The 19,346-nt window shown below is 33.5% G+C and overlaps 1 protein-coding gene across 1 annotated transcript in view; it reads right to left on the bottom strand.

Annotated features, from left to right (window-relative positions):
* Positions 1 to 12,869, bottom strand: part of LOC106108420 (switch-associated protein 70-like) — a 14,421-nt gene extending 1,552 nt beyond the window's left edge. The window contains exons 1-6 of the mRNA XM_013289585.1: positions 12,647 to 12,869; positions 4,399 to 4,587; positions 2,931 to 3,071; positions 1,159 to 1,395; positions 558 to 793; positions 2 to 39 (exon numbers count right to left, since the gene is read on the bottom strand). Of these exons, the coding sequence (XP_013145039.1) occupies positions 2 to 39; positions 558 to 793; positions 1,159 to 1,395; positions 2,931 to 3,071; positions 4,399 to 4,587; positions 12,647 to 12,739 (934 nt within the window). The 5' untranslated portion in view covers positions 12,740 to 12,869. The remainder of the gene's footprint in view (position 1; positions 40 to 557; positions 794 to 1,158; positions 1,396 to 2,930; positions 3,072 to 4,398; positions 4,588 to 12,646) is intronic.
* Positions 12,870 to 19,346: the final 6,477 nt, after the last annotated feature.

Here is a 19,346-nt window from a genome sequence, read left to right as displayed (position 1 = left end):
CCCCCCTGCCGCAGCGCAGACACCCACTGCAGCCGGCTCCTGCGGTACGACACAACATTGCTTCAATAACAAACAAATAATCATTAAGCTCGGCCCTATGCAAGAATATTATTTCATATTATAAGTTGGCAATCGAGGAAGCGGCCACCTGAATCCGCCGAAATAGCGAAGCGACCGCAGCCCATAGACATCTGCGATTGCAGATGCATTGTCTACCCTTAATGAATGGAGGAGGAGACGCACATATATTTCCCCTTCCTTTGTGTATCCTCCACCGTCAAAGCCACTAAATAAAAGGATCCTATTAATAAAAGGATAGAAATAAAATGGGACTAAAATCAGGCCGCCATCACGCTCATCAGATGAAACGCGGAATTGCTTCCACTTGACGCATCTCTTCTGTGTGGTCGTGGTATTACACCGGACGAGCTGGCCCAACAGTGCGAAGATATTAAAGCGGGCTCTAAAACATCGAGCCACTAAAACTTACTTTCTTAATAGATTAAGACTATTGAAATGCGAACGTTGGGCCTTTGTAAGTCCTGGTAATCACGTACTTATGATCCTGAGTGGCGAACTCGAACGTCCTCTCCGGGGTGACGAGCTGGAACCGCTGCAGTTTGCCGTCGCCGGCGCTGGGCGCGGCCTCCACGGAGCAGTACTCGTCGATGGCGACGCGGCCGCACTGCTCGCGCTGCGCCGAGCTCTTGTAGTAGGTGAGCGCGCACGGCTGCAGCACGCACCAGTACTCCCGCATCGTCGGCAGCAGGTACCCCCGTTTGTACAGGTAACCCTGACAGAAGAAGAAATTAACAATAAGATGGCAATAACAGAAGGTGAATTCCAAGAATCTACCAAATTCAGAGAAGTCAATTATATAACACTAGCTTTCGCCGAAAAAACAAAAGTTATAATAGCCTATGTGTTCTTCTAGACTACCCTCTACATCTATATCACATTTCATCGTTTAGTATACAAACTCTAACAAACTTCCATTCATCTAAACTTTCACATTTACTATTTTAGTATGATTATCCGCTTTAGAAATAAGGTTTTTTGACCACAATCCGCACGATCTGAGAGATCCAGCCGGAGTTAATAAGCTCAATTATTATAGTTTTTTTAAGGAAGAGATCTTTGTTTTAATCTCTAAATCACCTTCTTTATAATATCCTCGATGAAAACATCGTATATCTCGTCGACGGCCTCCACAAGGGCCTCAGCGTGCTGATGGTCGCAGCAGTACTTGGCCTCGAGCACAGCGAGGAAGGCCGCCCACTTGAAGTGGCCGATGGAGCTGCCCAGAGCCTCCCAGTCCGCCGCATCCCACCTTAGCCCCAGGCACAGTACTAGCTGCTCCGCCACTATGCCCGCTTCCGATGGCTGCAGAACCACCTGCAAATATTTAAAACAAAGGAACTCATTATTTTAATTTAATGTAGCAGTTGTTTGTTTATTATTTGAGGAGCTTTTATGATACCAACTTTACGGAAATTTACTACCTTAACCACTACCTTAAAAAGATAAACATAAACATACCAATAACATGGGCTAGGCAAATTGTAATTTAACCACATTCTCAATCTACCGGCGACAAAATTATTGCATAAACATATACATCTCTCTACAACTATAAATTATGTTTGAAAACAATTCTACACGTGCTAAGATGACTATGAATTTACTGTTTGCAATAAAAGTAACGAGTGCGTGGTCTAATTAAGTTAGTTTATAGTGTCAATGACCTGTACAATCAGTCCTTGTTCCTTACTATTGGTTCACATCTGCAAGCATCATGCGCGATAAATGTTTGGCGTGAAAACATCATTAATTCTTTCATATGTATTTTTTTTATTAACTGTAGTTATTGCACAATGACATAGCTTTAAAAACAATATCTGTGTAATATTTAAATCTTTGGTAGGTTAATGTTTGTTTAAATTAGTCCAGACTCTGTAATTTCAATTGAAAAATACGATTTTATTTTGTGATATTATTATTGTTTTTTGTATTCTATATTTCTTAAGCTTATTTGATATAGTCGGGAGAAAATACTTTCTGTACATTGTGCGTAGAGAAAGTTTCCGTATGAATCATATAGCTTGTTACAGCTTAATGTATGACGCATCGGGACAGCTGACACTTAATGGAACATGACTTGATTTAAAAGCTAGCTATGTTTATTTCATTTCTTTAAAATTTTGGCATTTGCAGATTCACCGGGCTTGAGGTGGCCGAGCGCAGATGGCGCTTAGCCTAAACCTCGTTTATGAGTAACTAAGCTCGAAGGCTCCCCCAGGGGCCACGGCACGAGCCGTTACTTCGTTATTAATACCGGATTGATAGGCCACCGAGCTCTTAGATCGCTTCGGTGGATGCTCCATGGAGTTACCAGGCATAAGGGCCCCCGAGAGTCACTCAATACGCGTTAATACTTATTTAATTTTTTATCGCCTTTCAATTATAATTAATGTTTGCAAAGAATTTTTAACAAAGTGTGCCTTGGTTTAGATATTACATCATTTAAATCAATACCAAAATCACTTAACAAATCTAGGTGTGTCAAAGATTAGGTACTCGCGTCAGAAAAAAAACAAAAGCTTACATAATCTCTGACAGATCGAAGTGTCTCTTGTCAAATTTTCATTCGGATAAAACTGGGAGTGACTACAATAAACATTAATAAAAATGACAATCAAATATCGATGTTAAAAATTTGAATTGACACGTGTCATGTCAGTTATTTGCATGATAATCTGACTATGATTATAAATGCAAAAGTTTAGATGAATGGATGTTTGTTAGAGTATGTAGTATAACGGGTGAATGGATCTCGATGAAATTTGGCTTAGACGTAGAGAACACATAGGCTACTCACTTTTTTTTAATTCTACGCGGACGAAGTCACGGCGACTATTAATCGTTCTTACCACATAGCGGCTTGATTCTTCAGAGTCTTGGACAAGGTCAGCAAGCAGGCAGAAGATTCTGAAGAGTTTGAACACGGAGTCATCGCCAAAGACGGGCTTGTCGCGGCTCAAAAGGCTCTTACGGCAGACAAACCAACACACCTGATACAAGATGAGAAACGTTAAATATGTTAGGTGTTAAGTCTAGTTTAGTTTGTCTGAATAAGGATGATTAGTCTGACAATTTAGTAGGTATGGGGTGCGGAGGTATAAATATTTTCTATCTATACTATTACAATAAAGCGTAAACACACTTCTTTGTTGCCTAAGATGTCAGCAATTACAGCATATTTTTGAATTACCCTTTTTTTAATAAAAAGTCCTACACTTATGTCACGTTTTAGGATATATATTTCACGACTTCACGACAATAAACTTAGGTGGTAAATAATATGGATAAAAACCCTAATATGGGAAAGAGACCATAAGTTGCTGCCAACATCAAGAAAGAAAGAACGCCAAGGTTTGTCAAGTCATGTCATTTTGACGTTTGCTATAGATAATTTGAGAAATGTAAACAATAAATTTTCATAATTTCATGCGGATCAAGCCCCACGGGATCAGCTAGTATAAAATACTGGATTTTTGTCATATTTTGTATTAATTTTTTTAATGTTTCCTAACCGTAAATGAACAATACAATATCCTTAAGCATATTTACATACAACACAGAATAATTTCCGGTTTCGTGTTTCATTAGAACAATCAGTATCTAATTACGTACGCGATGGCATAGCGTTAAAGACAATAGTTTTCTTGTGCGTCACAGCAATGTATGGGCCCGTTGTATTCATTACCCATTTACGATTATGGTTGAATGACGATTGATAAACTTCTTAATTAATTGAAATTAAGAAGTAATTAAGACTATATAAGAACCGTGTTATAATATTCTCTCATTAAATAACTGTGCAACTAAATAAGTATCGAACATGTATGGTACAGTTGCTTAAATCTGCGGTGTTCCCTTTCAGGAATAACTGCCTTGTTCATTGCAACGAGACTTCTCTTGCTACAAATAACTAATTAGATTGCTATCTATTATATATATATATGATTGGTGCAAACAAAGGGATTATAATAAAAAGAGACTAGCCCTGTATCCATAACCGACTTTTTCGTACAGATACATTTATAAGATGCGATGTTTTGATTTTTGTTCTTTGTCTCTGGTAAAACACCGCCAGATTTCCCGACTGTACTTACTGTTACTATCAATTTAATGCATGCGTTTTATCTACCATGTTTTATTCCTTTACAAGAGTTATCGAGAAGGAAAAGGAAAGGCAAAAAGCACATTAGTTACACCAGTAAACATTTCCGGATAATATCTTTCTGTTAGGTAAGTCTAGTAAAGAAGTCCAATCAACGCCATCTAGTGGTTTCGTGAGTTCTGACATGGGACGTGTTAAACAGGAGTAATTCTTACTTCACTTATTTTCTTCTCGTATTCCCTAACAACCGGCAGTGTGACGGTCTTCGGCAGCGAGCTGAACACCTCATGCTGCAGGTAGTAGCGGAACTCGTCGAATGTCAGCTCCTGAGAGGACCTGAAGTGGTCCAAACCCTTCTCTACACCGTACAAGTCTAGTAATGTACCGATGTTCGCTGTTAACACCTGGGAAAATAATAATGACGTATTACATGTGTGAATCTCCATTGACTTTTCTTATTAAAATACCAGTTTTCGCAAAAAAAAACTATTATAAAACATAGGCTATGTTGGCAAAAAAAATATACCTGTCTAACGGTGAAAGAATTATTAAAATCGGCCAAGTAGTTTTTGAGTTATTCCAATATATACAAAAATACAAATCTTTCCTCTTATCATGTTAGTAAGTACGGAAGTACTGTTTTCAATTAAAAAAATACATTAAAACATCTCTCTATTTCCATTTGAAATTCCCTTAAACAAAGACATACATATCTAAAAATACTTTTGGTGCCGCTTGGTGAAGATGACAATAAGTCATTTAAAAAAAAAACAAAAGCGATAACTCTCGTTGTCATCAACTCGGTATTTTCGTTTTGTCTTTTACGTGTTATGTCAACCATTATCGTTAGAATTAATGAGTAAGGAGCTAAAAGGTTTGCCGTCACCTTGTGCTTACATTACGTGACTTCAGCACTCGGGAATGCTGATAAGCAGAGTTATTGTTATATGCGTTAGTTGAACAAGTGTAAATCTCGTAGTACTTTTAACATGTTTTGTGAGTTCTTTTAAAATGTAATTCCTTTTTTAAAGTACAACTCTGCAGTCAAAGAATTAAATTCGGCACCCACTTCGGATGTTATGTCTTACAGCTGTCAAGCGCTATAATTTAGCATGTATGGAAAATTCGTAAAGATTTCTCTAATGGCATTATGATCGTCAACATACGAGGGTGAATCAAAAAGTTCTTAGAAGTGCATATATATGAAACCTTTTTGGATCAAGTTCGATAGTCAAATTAAAGAGTGTCTATCACACTATATTTATGCACACTGTCACTTGTTTTTGTCAGTTCGTTCGCATGTAATAAATTTTTGATTCACCCTCGTATATTTAAAGTAGCAGATTCTATGTCTATACATATAAAAAGATGATGTACTTATGTGTGTTGCTGATAACGAAAATGGAATTTAATTCTTTCCGCAAGCCGCGTTTGTTACGGGTAATCTCCGAAACGGCTGGGCCGACCTTCGACCGGACTTTCACTGAAGGGAAGCTGACATAGACGGGCATATATGCTCCTTTTTTTATCTTAATATTGCGTGGATGAAGTTGCGGGCAACAGCTAGAAAATAAACGTCCTCTATACTATACGTAGCTTCTAAGCACAAGTTTACTGGGCTAGTGATAAAGCTTTCTATTAAACAGAATCATATAGATATTGATTACGACATATGCACGGTATCAATGTATTTGTGCGACGACGCCGAGACGACGTCGTAGTGCGACGCCAGATGAGTCATCGCTTCAATGCAAGGATATCACGCAGACCACTGCTACACTGATAGCTAGGCGATTACTATGATATGAGTAACAAAAACGTTACGGGGAATGAATGTTTTTTTAGAAAATGTTTCTTTGTCATCTTGCATGTTAAATAACTTTACAAAATAAACTTCAAGTGAAGGACGATTTTTAACTTTTAAGTTCAATTACTTCACGTATTTCAATTACATTATCATATTCTTGAATACGGAATATAAGTAATAAGATAAGGCTTGAATAATCTAAACTAATTTAAGAGATTCAAAAAATAAGAAACTCAATTTTTACTAACCTTATTGTGTAAATGTAAAAGACGTAACTTTAAAATCAGTTCCTTGTATTTAGAGGAGGCGTACACCTTTGACTAAACTATCGGACAAGTGTTGTGCGATTGTCGATTTTTTCACAGCAAATTCAACTATTTAGTTGCACAACTAAAAATCGAGTAGTGTGCACACATATAAGCGCATAGCAATCCAAGCGAGAATAAACAGCTGTGCGATAGTTTAGTTTCAAAAAAATATATCTTTCATAGCTATTTGTGTGATAACAACTTAATCTTCGAGCGAGGCATACAAATCACATCGCACCCACTCCCACGTTGGTCTGGCGTCGCTGCGTCATGACTTGATCGCAACACAACAACCTGCGCATGTAATCAATGCGTACTTTATTGTCCCTTAATGTATGTTCAATCACTTATTACTCACTAAATCTCTATTAGGAAGGTCTCTATTGAGTTGTTCCTAGGCATCTTGGTAATAAATGGACACTTATGGCCGATTACTGTAACTACATTTAAATGTAACAGGTACTAAAATGGACTCGCTTGGACTCCAAATTTCCATAAAATTATGTCGATATAAACGGCGCTTACTAATATTTACAATTACTCAGCCGTTATTAGCTAAAAATATTATTGTTCCTTTAGTCTTATATTGTATGGGATTAGTATGAAATATCTACACTTATGGACTAAATGACAGTAATCAACATCTTTGGCTATAAGATCCTGTGTTTAGTATCTTGGTTGGCATTCATTTCTCTGATTATATGATGTATAGGTCAAACCTATAGTCTTGCTTTTTAAGTCATCTGCAGCAGGAAGCATTTTTTGCAACGATAAGCAAATCTGAATTTGTTTTTGAAAGTTGATACTCTAAAGGTTAATGTAAAACGATATTATATAGTTAGTTCACTAATCTGAGGTCAGGAGCGGTTTTAAATTGCTACTTCCTAAATAAGAAAGTATAATGAAAATTAATTTAACTACTTTAAAGATTAAAAAAATTGCATTTTTTGAATAAAAACAAACATAATTAAATTTAATAGTTTAGCGTGGCAAAAATGTACTTAACTACGTGATGTCAATCTTACTAATATTATAATTGCGAAAGTTAAGATGGATTTTTGTTAGAGTTTGTAGCTTAAACGGCTGAACGGATTTCAATGAAATTTGGTATAGATATAGATGATAGTTTGGAAGAATACATAGGCAACTCTCTTTTGTTATTATTTTAATTCCACACGGACGGAGTCGCGGGCGAAAACTAGTTTCAAATATTGGCGATTTTACTGACGTAAAAAATAGCGCACGTAGTCAAAAACATTAATTAAAAGTAATACGTCAATTATTTTTCTTAAATCTACGATTTAATATATTGTATGAAACGCTTATTTTTAACAGAAACAAGTAAAAATCACAAATGAACCTATAGTTAAAGTCCTCGTGGCCGTGTCCGATCGCCGGCTGAGGTCAGCCAGATTAAAGCTGACCTCACTGCGAACACATTACTTTTTACTGAATGCGCTTTTATTTAAGAACAGAGGAAGTTTTATATATTAAAGTTTGTTTTATATCTGCACAAAAATATTATTATAATCTCTGTAACTCCAGTGAGGGGTTTAATCACCTTTATTATTCATCTTTACAGACGGATTTTGTACCATCGTCTGTACAATTGTATTTTCTAAATTGCATCCTTTTGCATATAGATTCTAGATATTTAGATTAGAGAGGTGTGATCTGTGTTAAATAATAAATTATTTCCCTTTATAAATATAAAATGACCTATTTTTATTTATCTTACAAATAAAGACTATTTTCCTTCAACATTAGCTAAATAAATAACAAATTCAACATCTGAACAATAACATGCGACACGGTAATACTATAGAAGGTGAGTTTTTCTTCCAGGCAATTTACTTTGTCCCGTAATAAAGGTCAATCGGCCATAAAGGTCAATTTATGGACAGTTTTTATTTGTACGATTATTCCCTATCCTTATAAACTGACGATCAATTGATTCGTATAGCAAAATTACACTTTACCGAGTTGACTAGCTGCATTCGTCCTATGGTATTCATATGGTAATATGACTTGAAGAAATAAGGTATAGAAGTGAGTTTATATTACCTTTAAAGAAATTATATCACTATAGAACCCTCGTAGACTTTTTATCAACCGACATTTTAATCGGCCGCTAATGAATGTATGGCGTACGTTACAATTATCTTGTTTCGATTGTTTCGATAGTTAGGTCGGATTCAACCTGATCAAACTACCGACCGACAAAAGTCTGTAGTCTGTATGCTCTTAGAGTTATGACAAGATCTTTCTAGAACAACGTTCAGTGTTATATAATTTCGTTAGAATAAAACATACTCATAAAACCCTAATGATATCCCGGGCTACACCGCTCGATACTGTCGGGGTCGCTCGGCAGTTGTCTTGTACGGTTATAGTCTATTTGCGCGGAAAATGTCGAATTTTATTAACGAGTTCCGAGAAAGTTGACGTCGTTTGACATTTTGCAAATGGAGTCAATGTTGCATTGAACATGTAACATCAATATTTTTTTCTCATCATATTCACTAACTATTTTTTTTCTTTCTGCTTTTAAAAATACATAGGCCACAAATATTTAGGAAGACATCATTTCCTTTTATTTTTTTGTGCTAAAATAACCATGACTTACCACAGTCAAAAATAACTGAAATAACTACTAGCTATTTAATACAAACAATATAAACTATACTAGCTTTTACCAGCGTGGAATTAAAAAAAAACTAAGTAGCCTATGTGTTCTTCCAGAATGTCTTCTACATCTATGCCAAATATCATCAAGATCCGTTCAGCAGTTTGAGCTACAAACTCTAACAAACATCCATCAATCTAAACATTCGCATTTATAACATTAGTAAATAGGTAAAGTGCTCACTTGCTTTATGATTGCTTTGATACCAACTTACTTCATCATCATGAACCGTTAAATGAAGAATAACAAAAAAAACCTTCATTACATTGAATAAGGAAATAAGGAAGATTATCCCGAGAACCGCAATGATCGCTTCAATGCGGTTCTTGTTAATCTCAGGAATATAAAGTGTCGTCATTAGCTGCGAGGATAAGTGACCTATACACTATACAAATTCTGATAGATTTTAGTTACGAACTATCTATTGTAGATTCAATTCCAAAGATTTAAGCGCCAATAGCCTAATGGTTTGGGGTACGGACTATCGACCTTGCGGTCGAAGGTTCGAATCCTACCATTCGACTATTGTCGTGTTGAACAATATCCTAGCACAAGCATAGAGCTTAGTTGGAATGGTTAAAGGAAATATTAGTAAATTAACAAAGATCTACTAATATTAAAAAAAAAATCCTGCCATCAATTGAGACCCTAGTTGATAATATTGACAAGAAATATTAGTAACTCTTAGTGCATGTCTCACCAAATAGTAAATTTGCTGATAACAATCCAACATGTAAAATTTGTGATGGAAATATCGGATTTTGTTCCCTTACCTGACAGTGACGTTTTTTTAAGCTATCTGAGCCACTATCAGTCAGTGGTGGGTCAGGCCCTACCTCTGAAATGCTATAAGAAACTGAAATACACATAAAAACTACTTTTTTAAATAGCATTTATTTAGTGTATTTCATGTCCAATTCGTTCTAATTTTGAAGCAATTAAATTGCCTGTAATACAAATTAACAATGAATTTAACAAATACAAGAATACAGAATTTCATCAAGTAGAAAGTAAGAAAGAGAGAGAGCGATAATACCTCAATTAGTGACATTTATGTGGTGAAAACAGCTACCAATATATTCAGTATATGTCAGTGGGTTGTAACATAAATTGCAATAAAATAGCACAAAATGAACGTTTAAGGCGAAGCTACATTCTGGCGCTGACGCCAAGAAGCTCGGTAAGGCAGTAGAACCATTGGTAAGGGTCAGTGAATAATGCTCATAGAATTTCTTGTGCGAGCTGCTTTGACCATTTTAAGAAGACCTCATATATCATATCACCAGTTTTAGAAATTAAAGTGCCAGTGATATTTTTGTGTGAGTGAGTGAACATATCATTTACTAGCTGTTGCTTGCGATATCGCCCGGGTGCAATTAAAATAATAATAAAAATATGTTTTTTGAGTTATTCCAATACATACAAAAATAAAAATACAAATATTGACTTTTTAACATTAGTATAGATAATTAAATTTTGGTTTAACTTTTATTGCCTTGCCAATGTCAGTTTAATCAAAGTTAGGTGACTGTGGTATTTGTCGTTTAGGTTGCAAATATTTTATTTGTTTTAAAAGGTTTTAGTTTCCACAACTCCACTATTTTTATTAGCTTTCGTCCGCGACATCATACTCGTGAAATTAAAAAAAAATAGTGAGTAGTCTATGTGTTTTTTCCCGATTAATATATTAGTTGATTATCAAAAATTCTAATGCAATAGCCGATGAGTCGTTTTCGTTTGCTAATTTTACTTCAGATTAGTTTTTGTATTGGTTATAATAGTGCAATGGTGGTTTTAACAAGTTCCATTTAAATCAATTAGGTTGCAATTACGAGTATAGAGTTTGATACAGGATGCGGGGCATGAATAAAATTATGTTTACAGCAGCTACGCTTTATTTAATTAGTTTTTTTTGTGACTGAGTTGTCACTGCTTGCCTTGAAGAGGCATTTACAGCCCCACCGGGCTTGAGGTGGCCGAACGCGGATGGCGCTTAGTCAAAACCTCGTTTATGAGGAACTAAGCTCGAGGGCTCCCTCAGGAGTCTAGGCTCGGGCCGTTACTTCGTTATTATTATCGGATTGGGTTTGATTAGTTGTTTCATTTACGATATGTGGTGAAATAACACTCGTGATAGATTTAATTGCTTAGTCTCAAGAATAAAACTGATATAAATCAATAGTTTAATTACTTAGTTGAACTACTCGTAAATGTATTTTAAATAATAATTGTGTATTTCAATTGGGACGTGATGCATTGTTTTATTTATTGTAAGAAAATCCTTTATTCCATTTTTTTCACAGTATTTAAATTATTATTTACTTGTACATTACATGAGCTATAGAAGCTAGACATAAAAACACAATTGTAGTTTGTAATTAACTAATGGTGTAAGTTTTCATATAGTCAACAAAACGTTTGTAATTTTACACGCCGTCTATTAACACGCTTGTGTTCATTTAATTATTTTATCCATGTTCTTTGTCGACGTTAAAGCAATTTATTTGCTCAAACATCAATCTTTAGGCTCATGTAGTAAATTGTTATCACATTTAAACATAACTGTATCACAAACTTCCTCTAAATATGCGATTATTGTTTAGTTAAGCTTGTGTAAATGTGGTTATGTTAATTTTTGTCTAATGGCTATTTATGATTCATTTGATATGAGAGGTTAAATATTACGCTTCTGTTTTAGAAACATTGTACTTTGTCGTAATTATGGCTTTTAAAAACGGAGATATCACTTAGTTTTATACTAAAGAACAAAGATTTGTATTTTTGTATAATATCGCCGAAAATAGCTGGAACAACTTTCATTAAACATAAAACCTTTCTTTCACAACTATAGGTATATTGCTGCGTCGGCACGCCTTAGTTATATAGCTCAGTGCCCTTTAATAGATCACCAAAGTAGTTTGGAAGGAAAGTCTATATTGACTTATTGTCACTTAAACTTTTATAATTTTAATATTTTAATGCTTGATTTGTTCAAAATATTGGTAATGTACTTTTAACAGAAAATTGTTTTATTTTGTGTGTTTTCATTTTTTTTTCACAAATCTCTACATTTTATTTGAAACATGGAAAATGTATAGGGTACGTAACGTGTGGCAAAAAAGTTGTGATTTCGATAACTTTTTTTTATATGATCTTACAAGACAGGTCTGAAGTGGTAGTTATTCCTAGTTTCGTCTTGTAGCGAGGTGAGTTGATTTAAATGTTTTCGTTTTCCTTGTTTATTTTCCTATTATATTGTTGTTTATTATTTATTTTAGTACAAATTCAATGTTATTGAAATAAAAACATGTTTTACTTACTAATAAATATAAGTCACGCAATTTTTATTGTAATTATTTAAGAACTAGCTGTTGCTCGCGACTTCGCCTGCGTGGAATTTAAAAATAATAGAAAATATAGCCTATGTTGCTCACAGATAAATTACCTTCCTAATGGTGAAAGATTTTTTTAAATCGGCGCAGTAGTTTTTGAGTTATCTTTCCTCTTTATAATATAGATATAGATTCTTAACTTTTAATACTTGCTATGTTTAATATCACCAATTTTAATAAGATCAAGAAAACTAAAACAATTCCAATAAATTACGGTAATATTAATACTTATTACTTACATATGTGAAAAAAATAAATAAACAAGCAAACCTTCAGTTTCGATTTATGGACGACCTCGTTATTCTGCAAGGAGTCGAAGGCATGCCAAATGCAGTTCGTAACATTCTTCAAAAGAGTCGACATTTTAGACACTACCCACAATCACATTAATTGATATCCTTTTTAATCTGTGCACCATAGAACATTTTGTTTTTTTAATGGGGACAAGGCACACGTCGAGCGGCCGCGCGTTCGAAGTTCACACTGGCAGCTTACGATTGTGATATCAGACGAAAGGAAATGGTAACGCAACGCCACATTATGCTAGTCGACATTATTAAAAGAAAAAAAAAATTGTAGCTCCATCTGTATTTCGTTCATAGTTATTTAGTTTTAACCGTTGGTAGATTAACGAGTAATTCGTATTTTTAAGCATACGAAGTTAGTTTTCAACGCTTTTTAATTTCTTTATTTGTAGCCGAAAGGTATGGGTAATTTTGTTGGTCTATACGTACCTGTTTGTCCTTTGTGACCTAGCCTAGTTAGCTTCATCGATTTGAGTGATGTGTCGTTCATATTTTCATTTAATTCGTGGATTATCGGACAATGAGCCCTGCTGTTTTTTATTTACTAATGGATGCGATTTTACTTTCCATTTATTTTTTAAAACAATTGACAAATTACCTTACGTATGATGTTTTATGAATATTCTCAACAAAAGTACAACAAATAAATAAGAAGTTATTCCAATAATCCTTGTAAGATAGTTCGTCATCAAAACATCGAGATACGATCAGTTGTCGCAAGTTTTTACCATATCCGCCGACTGAGTCATCATGCCACCGACTGTGCAATTATTTATAACCAAACTGAGAAAACAGTAGGATTAGAAGCGAGTTTATGCAGATTTTTTAATACCACTGGTAACAAACATAAAAGGGTTGCTGAGTTCCCTCATATTCAGTGCAAAGTGGCACTTCCCAATTTTTTTAATAATTTGCTTTCGCCCGCGATTTCGTCTGCATGGAATTAAAAAAAAGTAAGTAGCCTATGTGTCCTTCCAGAGTATCCTGTACGTCTAACTCAAATTTCATCAAGATCCGTTCAGTAGTTTAGGCTACAAACTCTAACAAACATTCATCCTTGTAAACTTTCGCATTTATAATATTAGTAACCTAACAATTTATTATTTAAAAATATTTTACTCCCACATCCACGCTCTCTAGTGTTAAAATTTGGGCTAAAAAATCTCATATCTCCGTATTTGTACGGGTCGGATATACAAATGGCGGGCCATCGGAAGCGAAGAATCTTTATATCAAAATGACCTTATATCAACCCACAATATAATAGTTTTTCGTAATAAAGCAAATTGGTGTGGGCATATGCATTTGATATGTCATAGATTTAACAAATTTGGTGCACAATTAAATCAAAACTTTGCCTTGAAGTAAAGAGAAAAGTATTTAGTTATTTACTGAAAACTCATGTTTTTGTCATTTTCTCTTATAAGTTTAAAAATGCGGTTGTTTACAGAGGTATAACGTGGCCTTACATGAGCATATATGGTATAGTCTTTTTGGAACCTTCCGCAGTTCAACACGAGAATTATGAATATAAATTAGCTTTTGTTGAGGTGAATACTTTAAAAAACTTAATAAAGGTCAAATATCCGTAAATATTCATGTCAAAACATTGAACGAGGGTTATATCTTAGTGGCTGATTGTAGAATTTTCCCTATGGCATATCAAGGTGTAGTAATAATTAAGCAAATTCTCGCAATGAATGTAAAAAAAATATAAATGGAGGTGGAAGTACCAGAACTATCTTGGAATTTTGTAAAACGAGCGGCGGGAACACAAAGGTGGTCAACGAGGTCCATCTGCTTCTTCCTGCTTTCTTGCAATAGATGTACTCTTGTACATACATAAATGTAAAGAAATTAAAGCTATAGGGACAAATCAAAATAAAAAGAGTAGTAGTTAATATCTGCCTAAAAACAATTTTATTATTTGGATATATTAACCTTTTCCTAGCGTCTACAGACTATATAGGATAGGTTAACAGTGGTAGTGCCCGCTTTAACATCTTAGCGCTGCAGGGCCGGCACGCCCGGTGTAATACCACGACCACACAGAACACATGCGTGAAATAGAAGCAATTCCGTGTTTCGTCTGATGAGTGTGGTGCCGGAGGCCTAATTCAAATCCCTTTCTCTTTTCCACCCTTTTCTTATAAGAAGAGGTTGGGAAGGGGAAGTGGATTTGACGGTGGATGAGATGCATAGGAAGTGGAAATGTCCTCTTTATGTGCGTCTCCTCCTCCGTCGTATAATGGTAGGCACCGCATTTGCAATTGCGGATGTCTATGGGCAGCGGTCGCTTCGCCAATTTGGCGGTTTCAGGTGGCCGCTTTCTCGTTTGCCACCTTATGTTATAAAAAAAAAGGTTAGGTACAGAATATAAATAAAACTACCAATAATCTTTGGTAAGAGTTTATTCATCAATAAGACTAAAACTAGACAAAATTACACTTACAAAACTGACAATATACCAATGACATGAATATTAAAAGTACACTAATTGCAAATTTACTACAAGCATTTATATAACCACTTGAATACATCGTCAAAATATAGGTCGATTATAATGTTTATTTTTCATGTCAATGTAGATTCATTACATAAACGTTACTATACTTTCTATTGTCAATAGGTAAAGTAAAAATATAGAAAGCCCTACGTAGAAATATCACTGCATACCTTGGCTGACACCGACATCAAAGTTATAATAATTGTACAATAAAGACATAACAGTTACAATAAGGGATGTTTACTATTTTCAAGGAGTTATTTCGTTACTTTTTAGTGTATTGTTTTTTTGAGAATATTTTGTTTTTAGTGTATGTTTGGAAGTCGGTTTTGATTTTTTTTTTATTAAAATAATTTTAGATAAAAATATTTGAGATAGTCATATAGAAAATGTTTTTGTACAATACCAGATTTTAAAACTGGGCCTATGTGCTATTTCAGAACGTAATCTTTGTTCTAAATCTCAAACAGATCAGTTCAACTATTCTGTGTTGATGTAGTATAAGCATTTAGTATTTTTTTTATATAGATGTATTACTATCTTAAGTGCGTTTGTTAATGTGCGTCCTTTTGATACGGGGTGTTCTTTTAATGTATGCAGTTAAATTCGATATATTCAAGTGATTATTCATTAAAAGTTAAATAACTACGTTCTACACATACAAAGCGTCGAATGAGATTTTCAAATAACATAGTTTTAATTTAAATCTAATTATACGGTTGATTTAAAATGGCGTGGTACATTACTCTAAAAACTCTCCATTTTTTTAATATCATATTATTTTCACTTTTTTTTAAATATCAAAACATTAAAAACGTTTTTGCATTCCAACATAAAGCCACAGTACATTTTATTGAATTAGTCGCTTATGTTGACAATATATTTACTGTTTAGTTTTAGCCTATGCAATTTAAAAGTACCGACTACAAATTAAAGCAAATGGCAACTTGAGCAAAAACTGCGTTTCGTTAAGTATTTGACAATCTATACTATTATAAAAAAGCGTAAACACACACTTCTTTGTTACCTAAGAAGTTAGCAATTACAGCATATTTTTGATTTTTTTTTTAATGAAAAGCCCCACACTTGCGTCACGCTTAATGCTATATATTTTAACGCCATTAAACTTAGGGGGTTAATATTTTGAAAAAGCAGGTTCACAACTTTAGTCCTGCCACGGACTAACATCCTTTTGTATGGATTTAACCGTCTTTCCACTGACAGCATGAATAGTCACTAGTGGAAATGACCACTTACGCTTTTTAGAACTCAAATAAAAAAAAATATTTACACACCATTTTAAACCAATCGTAACTTTTATAAGTACTTTCCATCTCCCAAATCACTTTCCCATTCCAATATGAGTTAAATTCTAACATACTTCTGACCTACAACAGCTGCTACGGAATGTTTTATTAACCTATGTATGAAAAAGTATTGCTAGAACATAAAAAAATACGTTAAGTTGAACAATTATTGAAACTTTACATTTTAAACGTCTTATAAGGCAAGAATCGTGTTTCAGAATACACATAAGTTTAAAAAAAGGTTTTTGAAAAATCTTTCTCCTTAAAAGCAATTCAATGTAATTTTTTATAAAATTATGTGTATTCGTCAAAAATATCAATATAACTTATCGATAAAATAAATAAAATTATTTACGAATTAAAAACTATGAAATAATCTAGAATATTAAATAACCTATTTCAGAGATCACTAAAATTTAAAATTAGGCTTAACGCACACTTCATTTATATGTATGAAGAAATATAAAAAAAGTACACAAGTACATAGCAGTATATTTACCTAAGCATATGAATGACAAGGACGACCTTACAATGAAAAAAAAACAATACAAATTGTGGCCAGTTTTATTACTTCAAATTTTTAATAAAAAAAATGTCAAGAACTATATATGAAAATATAAATACATTAATCTTAAATTTAAAGAAAGACAAAAATAATTTTTTTAGTGTGTATTGTCATTAATAGGATTTTGTAAATAAACCACTACATCTTAAAAAGATACAAATAAACTAACAAACCGAAACTATCAAATTACTTAAATACAAAACACAACCATTGTACTAAATAGCTTAACAGTTCGGATTGTCTATGCCTCCAGTGTTGCCAGACATGTCCAAACAAATGCAATCCAGATAAAAAATTAATCCATCACACAAAAATAATTTACAAATATAACCTCTGAATAACAAATATATTTATAAAAATAAATCAATTAACAAAACATTAACCTAAAACAATATAATATCGCATAAGTGAAAACAATAAAATACGGGTATTGCCAGATTATAGAACCTATGGTCTGCAAAACAAGCTGTTCCTACGTACCCGTGATTTGTCGACTTGCCTTTAATTTAAATTATGAAAAGCGACACATATAATGCAATTATTTTTTAAATTTCAAAGCGTTTAACACTAACATACAAATATGTAATTAGAAAATGTGACGTCAATTGTCACTAAGATAGACACATAGTAAATATGACACATATTGGTAATAACGTGTATGGGACACTAAGGGGTTGACTAGGCTGCTTCACAGAAAGTGCCTTAACCTAAAAAACATTGAACGAGGAGTAAATATATTTGTGCCGCCTTTCCACAATCAATATTACTACAATGGTATAAAAGCAAATTCGTTTCAGTCCAAGTGTTTTTTATTATTTTTTTAAATTTCGTCTAGTTTAAAAAATAAAAAAAAAATACTGAAACGAATTTGATTTATACCCCTCTAATTACATAAACATGTAAGTTTGAATTGCCGATACAAATATTATCTCAGTTTTGTCAAGAGTGAAAGGGAAGATAATAATTTGCAGTTCGGCAATAGAAAACTACATGGTGTTCAAACTTCTAAACAAAAAAATCCAATTAAAGTGATTAACAAAAATTATTTAAAAAAAATATTTTGAAATCAATTTAAAACTTGAAAGTAATTTTTTTTGTATTTTTTTCAATTATAATTACATTACTGTATTCATTTTTAAAAACTGTTGAAAAATTGAAAACAGTTCTATCACAAAAAGAAAAGTCATTCAATGTATGGAGTGATACCAAAAATTAAATTATGTACCGAAATCATTCACCGTATATCTGTTTAGAAGTTTGGAATATTTTACGAGTTACCAATAACATCGACATTTTCGTGTTTATCAATATTCCCAAAGTTTGTCGAACCGCCGAAGTATGTGTGTTGCCATTAGAGAAAAATATTGTTAAATGCAAAGGAGTTGTAATAGTTAATAGGAGTTTAATTTGAAAAAATAATTACAAGACTGAAGATTTACCTATTTCAGTTGCGATTTAAAAAATTGAAAGTATTAGCTAAGTTTTTTTTTGTATTTTTTTATTTTTTATTATAACGAACTCTTTAAATTGTAGCGTTCGAAAATGATATTATTAGTGTAAATAGGATAATTTGGGACAAGAAAGTACTTATAAATTATTGTGCATAATTCGCCTAATACATTTCAGATAACCTATTTTTACATTTTTTTGTAAAAAAATAAACATGTAAACTATTTTATTTTTCCCTGTTTTTGCAGTTTGTACAATTTTTTATTCAAATTATAATGAGATGTGTCACAACCGAGTGCAGCGTACAAATTATTTGCATGTTTTATTTTTAAAAAATACTGTAAGCCAATAAATATTCGTTGGACAAAAGTAGAAATTCCCGGAACTGTAACAATTGATATGATGGATTGGAAGAAATATACGAAGATTAAATTATTTACATTCGAGAAGTGACCTAGGGTAAACCGTCAGTCTTGTAATAACCGAATTACACTGACTAAAGTCAGTTAATCGCTTGAAATAGAACCCTGTATCCATTTGTAATGGCACATTTTTAAATTGGGAACCGCGTCCGTTAATGCGGTATGGCAACAAAGACCCACATACTCCGACTGACGCTGTCAACTTTTGAACAAAAACGTTCTTTACGTCTTTGAAAACACGGTGCAATTTCCTCTGACATATGTTTTCGTTTCGAAATGAAAGACCATTTTTACAGAACCAAAGAGAAAAGTTCGCGGTAGAGAGAATGTTAAGTTTTGGTAAATTGATCGTTATTTTGATATCGCGAGAGTTCAGTTTGAGTAGCGGGGATGTCGGGGGTGTCGGGGGTGTCGGG

Source organism: Papilio polytes, unplaced genomic scaffold (assembly GCF_000836215.1).
Source record: "Papilio polytes unplaced genomic scaffold, Ppol_1.0 DF821511.1, whole genome shotgun sequence".
Lineage (NCBI taxonomy): Eukaryota > Metazoa > Arthropoda > Insecta > Lepidoptera > Papilionidae > Papilio > Papilio polytes.
This window is presented reverse-complemented; position numbering and strand designations above follow the sequence as displayed.